The sequence below is a fragment of the Zootoca vivipara genome, chromosome 5 (assembly GCF_965207765.1).
Source record: "Zootoca vivipara chromosome 5, rZooViv2.hap1.1, whole genome shotgun sequence".
Taxonomy (NCBI): Eukaryota; Metazoa; Chordata; class Lepidosauria; order Squamata; family Lacertidae; genus Zootoca; species Zootoca vivipara.
The window spans coordinates 59,262,157-59,274,178 of NC_142588.1; the positions used below are offsets into that span (position 1 = coordinate 59,262,157).

General features: G+C 43.8%; 1 protein-coding gene across 3 annotated transcripts in view; it reads right to left on the reverse strand.

The window, feature by feature from the left end:
- IGF2BP2 (insulin like growth factor 2 mRNA binding protein 2) overlaps nt 1-11,929 on the reverse strand; it is a 63,419-nt gene extending 51,490 nt beyond the window's left edge. For all 3 annotated transcript variants that reach the window (XM_088669738.1, XM_035134000.3, XM_035133999.3), the window contains exons 1-2: nt 10,997-11,929; nt 9,652-9,712 (exon numbers count right to left, since the gene is read on the reverse strand). In XM_088669738.1, the coding sequence (XP_088525864.1) occupies nt 9,652-9,712; nt 10,997-11,171 (236 nt within the window). In that variant the 5' untranslated portion in view covers nt 11,172-11,929. The remainder of the gene's footprint in view (nt 1-9,651; nt 9,713-10,996) is intronic.
- Between the last annotated feature and the right edge of the window lie 93 nt (nt 11,930-12,022).

Consider the following 12,022-nt stretch of genomic DNA (forward strand, 5'->3'; position numbering starts at 1 on the left):
ACTGGTTAAAAGCCACTGATGTAGCCCATTATATTCAATTACAGTGGTACCTCAGTATATGAACACAATTGGTTCCGGAAGTCTGTTCATAAACTGAAGCAAACTTTCCCATTGAAACTAATGGAAAGTGGATTAATCCATTCCAGATGGGTCCGCGGAGTACTCAACCTGAAGCGTACTTAACCCGAAGCATGGGTGTAATTGGTTCCGGAAGTCTGTTCATAAACTGAAGCAAACTTTCCCATTGAAAGTAATGGAAAGTGAATTAATCCGTTCCAGATGGGTCCGCGGCGTTCGTAAACCGAAAATTCGTAAACCAAGGTGTTCATAAACTGAGGTTCCACTGTATGTGGTATCACTAAGGGCAAATAAAACCTATTGAAGGGAGAGCAATGTTTCTTGCTGCCAATGAGGAAGTCAGTGGGGTGACATCACAACAGTATGTAGGCAAACAAAGGCAATTCGGGAACCATAGCTCTCACTCTGAGCAGGCAAACTTTATCACCCCATTTTGATGCAATACACAATGGAACAGCCAAAGGGAGGGGGGACTATTTTCAATTTGATTGGGGGGGGGAATGTCTCCCTTTCAGATCCATCCTGGGTAAGACTAGTTGCTGGCCAGAGCTGTATGGGAAACTGAGGGTGCTTTGGAAAACTCCCCACAACAGTCACCATAGCTGAATGAATGATCCACAGTTGAATCTGAAATGAACCAAGTGTGGTGAAACCAGATATAGCATCAGCACCATCAGCTGAATTTCTGGAGGCAAATAATTGTATGAACTTCAGTTTGCAACTGGTGGGAAAACAACCCTCTGTGGCTAGTTTCTTTCAAAGGAAAGGTTAGCACAGTGACTCCCCCACCCCACCCCGCCAATACTTGTGAACAATTAGTACCCCAAACAGATTACAGTAAAATACATAGCATGAGTCAACGAGTCTTATGATTCTGGACAGGGCTGAATCATGCCATTCAAGCACCCATGTTTGGCAATACAGCAGCTGAGGCTGCAAATGAAAAAGATACGATGTCAGAGAGACACACACACAGGCAATACCACAGATAAGAGCAGATTTGCCAACTTTTGTGTGCTAGGGCTAAGGAGACTTACAGATTTTCTGAACAGTGCTAGTTCAACCTGAGTCACAGAGGCCACTGCACGGTTACGCCCCCCCCCTTTACAATCAGAGGTTCAAACAGTAACACACACTGCTGCTCTCACGTTCTCTCTCTGTCTCCTAGAAACAATTTGAAGCGCTCCTACTCAGAGGTAGCCAACACAGCGCACTTCAGATACTGGACTTTCAACTCTCATCTGCCTTGGGCCAGTAGTTAGGAATGATGGGATCTGTAGTCTGGCTGCTCTGGCAACATCTGAAGGGCACCGTACTGGTTGCTCCCAGTTCAGTTTATGAAGACCTGTATCTAATGCACAACGAAGAGATTGCTCCCTCCCATCTCCTATATTTTCACCTGGTCAAAAGGGGAGGGAGGGGGGTTGTTAACATTTTGTCTTTATCTTCAAATACAGTAACAGATATACAACTTCACCAGTAATCTCACACTAGATATAGTTCATTGTGCATTTGTATGGCTTCGTGCTTAGGCAAACCTCAAACCCTTTAACTCAGTCTCCATGCTCCCAGTTTTCATTGCCCTTTCTTCTTCATCATTTCATTTGTGCATACTTTGTACAAAAATTAGCCAGACTCTCACATAGGACAACTTCAAATAAGCAAAGGGGGAAGCATTTCACCAAGTTGATGAGACCAAGGCACACAGGGAAGCATCTTTGGTGATTCTCCTATACTTCCCTTCACCTAAAGAGCTGTCAAAGCCCGAGCCTGGGCATCTTACGGAAGTTATACAAGACTTTACTATCTGGTCTGGTATTTACAGACTGCAATTAAGAAAATCTAATTGTTCTAATCTGCCAGTTATCATAGTTTTTCAGGAGGTTTGAAATCTTAGCGTGGATAAACACTTCAGAATACACCTAATAATAGGAAGGATGAATTGTACAAAAGTATCTACAAGTCTTTATGATTTGGTCTGCACAGGGACTGTATACCTACTTGTGCACTTAAGTCTACTATGTGATCTTCCAGGCTTCAAAACACTAATGCTGCAAAATAGACTGGGACATCAAAGAAAAAAACTCCAAAATCTGGACATCATTTTTTTTAGGGGGGGAGTAGTTGCACTATAAAATATATACAAATAGGGGCATAAGGTATTGCTGAAGGAGATAACTTGATTAAAGAAATCCAGATAAGAGAGATTTCCAAAACAGAAATGAATAAAGATTAGCATCTTATTCATAACACCTCACAGAATGAGTCCATCAATATGAACAGTTTTAGCTTTCATTTAAAAAGTCTGTAACTATTAAGTACAGTCCAATTTCTCCATTCCTAACAGAAGGGTATTATAAAATCAAGTTCAGTCTACGTTTGGTTAGAAATGAACTGTGGTGTTGAAAAATGAATGGGGTTGCTTATAGGGTAAGAATGGAAATATTCAGAGAACTGGAATAGTTTCTCATACCGGTAGTTCTTCAGTTAATGCAGGAAAGAAATTTACATTATAGCTTCCCATTATACACACTATAATGTCAATTTCGCATCATTTTTGTATACTGTATCATCGTTATGCTATAATTTGCTATAGATTTTCAAAAGAAATTATCTTATACCCTAAACATCTTCTCCAACTGGTTGTACCTTTATGGCTGGTAAATAAAAAACATTGTTGCCCTTTTCAACTGATGAATGAATGTTTAGATCAATGTGAATTAATACGTAGGAAACTAGAATATGTTAATTATCAAAAGCAGGAACGTATCAACTTTAAAGTCATACTGAACAAAATTAGCCCAGAAGGAAAATGCTTGTTCATGGCATCAAGATACAGCATATTACAATCTTGAAGGCACGTAGATGCAATGTTAGAAACTGGTATATGAAAGCTAGGAGCTAAATGGCACCTTAAACCTAGGTTATGGGCGCAACAACAGAATGTCTAGGCACACTTTTTATAACAAGAATACAAAGCTGAAAATGAATAAACTGCAGATAAAATATTATGTTAATTTTTCACATGGTCTAGTCCTTTCCCTACCCACCCACCCTAATATTCTTAAGAGGGTCTCTTCTCCAGACTTCAGAGAGTAGCTGGAAGTGGGGAGGCAGAAAATGGTCCTCCTTTCCTTCCACTCTGCAGTTTTAATTTGAAATCTTAGGCGGCACACTACTGCGCCCAGAGCTCAGAAACTGCTCATGCTAATGAAATCCCCTGTCACAAAATGTGCCTAGAACAATGGGAGTTTTGAACACTGCGTAGACGATGTTAAATAAAACTTGTACCAGCAAATCCAGTGTGAGAGTTGACAATTAATCTTTCCAAGTACAGTACTATAGTACCTTTTAACATTTCTTAAAACCACCCCTTTGGCCCATACAGGGATTTACAGCTTTATCAATCAGTTCAATAGTTAAGACATGATAATATGTGCTGAGTTTATACATATGACTAACACTAACTCCACGGTATCAAGTTCTGCACATATATCTTCTTTTAAATGTATACAAATGTACATAACTAACATGAAAATGATACATCCACATCAATATATTCAGCAATACTCCCCGCATCCCAGCACTCTCAGTGGCAAGATTTTATTCAGCACATTTTATCAGTTAAGTTTTTTAACAGAGGATGACAAATGGTTGCGCGCACACACCTTTCCAAAATTCCCACTGTAGAGAAGCTGGCTCTAAAAACAATGGGCTAGAACTTAGAAAAACAAACTTAGGGATAGGGATTTAACCATGTTGAGACCATTTGCTTATCTCCACTGCATCACTGATTTTCATTTGTGCCACTAATGAAATAACTAAATGGAGCGTCACTGGCCATAGGTCTCTTGCTACTATCCTGGACCAAGGACGGGTATTTTGGTTTACAGCACTGGCACTATTTCAGCATAAGCAGATCCTTTGTATCACAAAATCACATTCAAGGGATAGAACATTTAAAAATATGGATTGTCTCTCTAGTAACCCTTAATATCCCTCCACTAGAATATTCACTGTTGACTTCTATTCACAGAATTCTCAAATTCTCCACAACTGCCTCATCTCTCTAACTTTTGTGTTTCTTTACATCCAGTTAACTACCACAGAAATGACTCACAGAAACAACATAATCCAGACCAGACACTCCAGTCACTCCTAGGGAACCAATTTTATAGTCTAAAAATTGTTTTGTTGGATGGGAACGGTAGGTGATTCAGCATGTTCTAATTAAACAGAAGTCTCTGTCTTGATAACACTCATTGAAGCCACAGATCTGGTTTGCTTTAGGAACAACTCAATTACACAGCTGTAATTAACAAATATTTACTAACACTTTTCTATGTGATTTATTTGAAAACAAGAGTTTTCAAATAAAGTGTAAAATAGATTTGTAAAAGAGCACCACAAGACACCAAACATTAGCAAAATCAAGCTCAGTTTCTGCTGCTTTAGGAAGATGAGAAACTGTTTCTATTACACAATAGTTTTAAAACAGGATCTCAGGAGCGCCTTGCCTTCATCCCATGAGGAAATGTTACAAATACATGAAAGATTTTCAGGATTCATACACTCCATTTCCAACAGAAATTATTTCCTTTAAGAACAAGAACACATAACTTTTGGATGAATCTTCAAAGAGTCCCCCCAAAATTAACCAATTTTAAAATAACCATGTTACTAACTTCTTTTACTCTCTTAATGCAAATTAGCTGCAAACTAAAATTTATCATATCTTCCATTCACTTACGTTGCATGTCTTTTTATTTAGATACTGCAAATTCACTTTTTATGTTCTTAAAATTAAATATTTTAGCCCACAAAATAACTTTTTTTCCAAACAGGAGAACAAGAACATTTTGCACTAGTTGCTACATTACTGCCATATTTCCCCATGTATACGCTGTGAGTTTATACAAGTAAACTTTATCAGTTCTGTTCTACAGGAAGGCACAACATGATATTACTGCAAACTTTCCATTCAGGGTGTGCAACTAAATCAAAATCAGTGCTTAATGCAAAACACTTGTGTAAATTTTTCCATTCCAATAATAATTATATTTAGCAAGGTTCTAATTCATAAAAGTTCCTTAAACAAACTGGATTATTTTTTCACCAAATTAAATGTTCTATAAAACATCTGGATTTAAAACACATTTTGAGGAGAGATATTTTATTTACCATTTCTGCACAAAGCAATACAAGCAGAAAAACAACAACATGAACAGGGCACTTCCCTAAAACATTTGCACCCCAAAAGCACTGAAAAGTGGCAATATTTAATTCATGAAATATATTAAGAGCCTTTTGTCAGCCTTTGGCTGAATTACCCCCCCCCCCACGCCCCACACATTGTCATGTGGCAGACACCATTTTCAAAGCTACCTCTGCCTGCTTCCTCCTGAGTCCTAGCTTGCTAAGAAATAAAGAGAGGAGGGGGAGGCACCACAACACAATGCAGATTAGCAAATCCAGATCGAACCCTCACATTTTTGCTACTTTCTGAAAACTTTGTTTTCTACTGCAAGAGTGGAAAGAATGAGACGCTACCTAGACACCAAGGCAAAGCTATATAACCCGCTTAATACACCATATCTGCAGCCTACTGTCTCTTACAAATCCTAAGCATGTTTAACTGGAAATACATCTCACTGGCTTTAACTGTACAGTAGAGTGCTAATCTGCTACAAAATACACACACATACCAAAATGTGGCACCTTACAAATGGATATATTTATCGTGACATAAGCTTTTGTGGGTCAGAGTACACTTTGGCTCTTGGGTGTTATTTTTTTACTGATCTGGATGGAACAGACATTTTAAAAAGTTTAAGACAGTAGGCTTAAATCCAACTGGATTTGAGCAGCAATTAGTTTAAATTTAAAACACGGCATCGAGAGTAGCTTGAGATGTCATACAAAGCAGGTTTCCTTAACAAGTTATGTTTTGATCAGACACACACTTGTGAATTTAAACATTCAGTCCAAACGTGACCATGAATCCCACCAAACAATGGCGAAAAATGATTCCTCGTTACAAAATCTAACCATCTTTTTTTTTTTTTTTTAAAAAGAAAATCCTCAAGCTGTGCTTAACTTACCACAGTGTGAAAGGTACTTATTGTTTATTAATATAAACATTTTTGCATTCTAATTAAAGATGACAATATCTTGACATCTGATCTGGAAAGTTGTCCCAGAACCATTTCCATGTCTACACACAACCAACTTTCCCTACAAAGCCCATGAAAACATTTAGAAAGATGACTGTGTTCAAGTGGATTTGGAGCGTTCTGGGAAGCTGTTTGATGCATACCTAGATCTGACTGAATTTGAATCATAGAATCATAGAGTTGGAAGAGACCACAAGGGCCATCCAGTCCAACCCCCTGCCATTTGGAGATGGAGGTGCATTAAGCTTCTGAAAATGTAACCTTAAAGAGCATTGCAATAGTCCTACTGAAACATATCGATAGCTCCCATTCTCCAAATTGATTACAACTAATTATCGGGCAATTAACCTTCAGAATCCTTTGGCATGACAGACAGGTGAAAGGGTATTAGAACATATTTTTATTAATTTGTCTCCCTTGTTTCAACTCCCCCCAATGTTAATAATATCAAAAAAAATGTCATTCTCGTGGCTTTTTTTTTTTGCATAGTAACCAGTTAAAACAAGTGCTGTGTTAGAAAAACAGAACTAATTGGGTGAAAAGCTGCTAATCATATGACACTAAATATTTGCACCAGTCTAACTACCTGAAATCATGTTCTGCAAATAGCAACCAGAATATCCAATCCTAAACTTGTTTACTTGCTGGTGTAGCAAATATTTGGAACTGACCACAGAGTGACAAGCTTCTGCCACTTATGCATTTAAAAAGAAAATAATCACAATTTTCTGATGCATTCATAATCCAGTGCCTACTTACTTGGGAGCAAGCTCCACTGAAGAAAGACAACTCAAAAGTAAGAGTGAGCATGCACAGGATTGAGTTAGCTTGGATTTCTTTATCTAGCCTCCAACACTTTTAGGAGTGAGCAGTGCTTTTTTTCTTTAAAAATGTTTAGGGGAACTCTCATTTTGACTCAGGAAAATCACCATTTTATAGTTCAAATTGGGAAAAATAAATACAGTAAATGGACAAGAGTACAAAGATTCACAAAATGTTTAGGGGTATGCATACCCCTGCATACCCCCAGGGGGGAAAAAGCACTGGGGATGTGGATTTATCAATGAGAAGTATACCCTGTACACTTAGAACTGTTACCAACTTAACACCTACTACCAACAACACTGTGGTCAACAGAGTTTATTTCCATATAGCACATGACAAAATCAGGACGTTGCAATTAGTTATGTGGAAAACAATAAAAACACTGAGGTACAAATGTCAGTATGAAGTCTATAATTTCTAAGCTGCTGTTGCGAATCAATGTTTTTGCTGCTACAGACTAACACCAAGGATGCCGCTTACATGTAATCTCACAATAAGGTAAAGGTAAAGGGACCCCTGACCATTAGGTCCAGTCGTGACCGACTCTGGAGTTGCGGCGCTCATCTCGCGTTATTGGCTGAGGGAGCCAGCGTATGGCTTCCAAGTCATGTGGCCAGCATGACAAAGCCGCTTCTGGCGAACCAGAGCAGCACGCGGAAACGCTGTTTACCTTCCCGCTTGGAGCGGTACCTATTTATCATGTTCTGAAGCTACTCATACAAATGATCTGAGTAACAAGTTCCAGACTGCATAGGTTTTCTCACGTTAAATATTCTCTCCACTTGATTATCACTCTACCAAAATTCTATACAAATATTTCAAACACAACATTTCTCATATTTCTGCACTATTTCTTTTAAACTTTGGAGTAAGTTTCTTTTAACTAAAGGCATCTATAAAAAATTCCATACCATACTTCTTTTCAAACATCAGTTTGAACTTCAGTTTTTTAATCCTAAAACTAAATTGTGCATTTTGAGAAATTAACACGCCAAAGCTATTTCTTAAACGGAACCTCAAAAATATGTCTGGAGCTTGCACACTACTCAGAAAGTCAATAAATGTCTCTACACTCTCAGGAACTCCTTGTTCACTGCATCCCTCCCAAATGCAAAGCAAATTTTACTACTCTGTTGCAAGTAGGTATGAAGTCAGAGCCTTCAACAATAATGGTTATTGGTGTAACTAATTTTTCCATGTACTACAAAGGCTTGCTGCATTGCTTGTGATGAAGAATCACACTTACAGGAGAGAAAAAGAAAGGAAAAAAGAGAAAGCCACAAACACAAGCCCTTCACCCATTATGTCAGAGATCTGGAAACAGTCTGCAGCAGAACTTATGTGCTTGTTAGACAGCTGCAGTGGTAAAAGAACAGTTACTTATGCAGCAATATTCATAAAGCATATTGGAATTCTACAGATCAGGAACTCCATACAGCCTTATAACAACCTAAAACACCACAACTTTTTGAATGTGCTTTGCATGGAGTAAGAGAAAAACCCTCAGATGAGGAACTACTACACAGCAATCAGAACAAAGACTAAATCAGAAGGCGACACATTAACACCCCATATAAAACCACACCCCTTCATGGACCATTGCCTTGTCATGGCGAAGGGGCTTGAATAACTCCAAGAAGCTATGAGTTATGCCGTGCAGGGCCACCCAAGATGGACATGTCATAGCCGAGAGTTTAGATTAAATGTGATCCACCTGGAGAAGGAACGGGCAAACCACTCCAGTATTTTGCCGAGAAAACTCCATGGACATAAAAAAGGAGAAGCTTTGAGAAGAAAGTGAGAGTTTCCAAGGCATGCTCTGGTTCATGAGGTCACGGAGAGTCGAACACGACTAAGACGACAAAACAACAACATAAATCACACTTCTGCCATGGATCCATTAAAAAGCTCAAACTACTCCAAAGGAGTACAGGTGGTCATACAGGTCGTGTGGTAAGATCCTTTGGCAACAAAGATATTTGATCTCTGGAGTGTGAGGTAGGTGCAGCTTGAAAGTTAAGAAGTAGCTTTTAACACTTCTTTAGCTCTGAATACAAACCAAAGAGTCACAGGGCATGCCATGGGCTTGCTCATTTTCAGTTCACTTTTGGCTGGTCAAAATAGGAACTCTAAATGAATTGTTAAAAATGTTAGCCAGCATAATGGCTGAAGTCCTAGGCATGTTTACTTTAATGCAAACCTCCCTGCCCCACCAAAAAAAACAATCAACTAGGGTTTTACTTCCAGGCAGTTGTGTGTAGGATCGTACTATAAATGGATTCTCAAGACGTCACAGGAAGCCTTTTGTTAAGGCACCATGACATTTCAAAGAAATTATCAAGTTGCTGAATTGAAAACAATGCTTCACAACCGAATCCATACAGGAGGAAAGACTTTATGGTTTCAAGAATGAAAACGACTCAGAAGCACCAAAAAGAGAGAGAGGCAAACACGCAGCTAGCTACTAAACAACATACAGCATCACAGCCTAAACTTAAGTGACGCAACCTCCCTCTGCTTCTGGGTCATATGACTAAATCGACCATAGTAAACAAAAGAACATGAAAGTACTTACCTTAATTTTTTAGGGACAGAATAATCCACTTCCATGACTTTGCCATGCAACTCCGCTTTACCTTAAAAGTGGAAAAAAAGAAAAAGAATTGTGGAAGCGTTCTGGTGCTCAGAAACGAAACTCGACTAGAGCTGAGGGAGGGTGGCACACTTCTTGATTCGCCACAGTCCACGACAGAGCGAGGGCTGTGGGGAACGTAGCACCAGGCATCAGTTTTGGGGTGAGAACTCCTGGAAAGTAAGTTCCAGCTCTGAAAGGATTTTAAGCACTTTGTGAGGGAAGTGTCTTTATTGGGGGGGGGGGGCTTGCCCAAAGGAATTACCCCTCCCCATGCCTGTGAAACCATCCTTTAGACCTATTCCTTGGCTCAGTCCTTTTGATCTGAAAGTTGGGAGCGTTCACATGAGCACGCATTCCGAGGCGGGAGAATACTGCGCGTCCGGCTCCAGTACCGCCCCCTCAGCTCTAAGTCTTCTACCCCATACTGTTCGTATGAATGCCCCGCGAACTACCGAGGAGCCGGGCAGCTCATCCCCACGCCGAAGGGCTCTTGCGTGGGTGAGCTCGCCCTGCCTGATCTTCCTGCCCCCCGATTCCACCCATGCGCGCATCAGCAAAGGGCCATCCGGCTGCTCTCCGGCTGGCCTTACCCGGCGGCTTCCAGCCTGGCCCATTGAATCCCGGTGGCCGGGCTCCCTCCCGGGGCTGGGCCAATCCCCCCTCCGGCTGCTCCGGCCTTGGCTCGGCTCACTCGCGGCGCAGCTGCCGGCCCCAGGGCTGCGCGTCGCTCGGGCCCCCAGGCACGTTTCGAGCTCTTTGCTCCGGGTCCCAGTCGAGTTGGGACAGGGCACCTCGTAGAAAGGTGCCCGAGATCTAGTGGGTGCCACGAGAGCTGGAGGGAGCCGTCCCCAGCGCCCGGGAGCCGCTCAATAAAATCGGAGAAAAAAATCAGCGAAAAATCCCTCCCTCGCCCGCCGGGCCGCTCGCCGGAGCGCAGCGCGCGCGCGGGGAGAACGGGAAGGGGCGCACGGGGCGCGGGGACCGGCTCGCAGGCTCCGGAGGAAGCATCGTCATCGGAGGGGAAGAGAGAACCCCGTCGGTCGGCAGGGACCCCGGATCGCCGGAGGTGGTCTGGGTCAAGCGGGGAGTCCCTTCGTCGCCACCGACTCCCGCCCGAGCGGGGATTCCCCTGGCCGTGCAAGCTGCCTCGCGGGCTTCGAGGGGCCTCGACCAACCCGCGGGAAGGAAGGGACAGTATCTGGGGATGGTGGGGGGAGCAAAGTAAGCCGTCTCCGCGCACGCCCCCCTGACCAACGCGGAGCGCGGCGCCTCCAGGCTTACTTACCGGAGAGGGTCTCGATGGCGCGGATGGCCCAGTTCTGGTCCGGGTAGTCCACGAAGGCGTAGCCGGACTTGAGCAGGACCTGCCCGGTGAGGGGCAGCTTCCTGTCGCCGAAGAGCTGCCGGAGCTCCTCGGCAGTCACGGCCGGGCTCAGGTTGCCGATGTAGAGCTTGTTCATCGTCCGCCTCTTCGGGACGGGGGGAGGGACCGAGCGAAGCCGAGGCCGCCGCGGCCACCCCCTCCTGCTCGCCGGCCGCCCACCTACCTAGCGGAGCCACCCAAGCCACTACCTCCCCGCCAGCCGGCCCGGCCCAGCGCGCTCCTCTAGCCGCTCTCAACAGCGCCCCGCAGCCGGGCGGGCAGCGAGCGAGCGAGAGAACGCGCGGGCGGGCGGGCGGAGCCCAGCCCAGCCCAGCCCCACGCGAACCCTCCTCCGAGCTCCGGGTCGCTGGGGCCCGCGTCTTCCACTCCCGGGACCGGCAGGAGGCGGAGGAGGCGGCAGGCAGCGCGTCTGGTGCAGACCTGGCTGGCCGGGGCGCCCGCCGAGAGATGGATGGAGCGGCGCGATGGGCTAGCAGAGCCAAGTGCCAAGCAAGCGCCGCCCCCTCGCTCCTCTCTCTCCTCTTCGCACGGAGCACGTGGCCACGTGCCGCGCGGGGATGCAGCCCCGGACCCGAGCTGGCGAAGCCTTCGCTCCCGCCTGGAGACTCGGCGGACGGAAGCGGCAGGAAGAAGTTCTACCCCACGCCGAGGCCGGCGGTCCCGGACGAGCCTTCTTCCCTGCAGCGGCGGAGGCGCTGGAGTTGCAAGAAGAAGCTATGCTTTTTCGGGTCATTCGTGAGCCAGATTGTAAAACAGCCCTAGATGATGATGATGATAGTAATGATGGTGATCTAAAACAACTGGCAACTTTTTTTGCGCGCGCGCTCGTTCTGTGTGCGTGAGCGCAGGGCGACTTAGTTTTACCCAATCACAGGACAAGCGGGTCATGTTTACGTGCGGGTGCGTTTAATAAGTCTGAATGCCCCT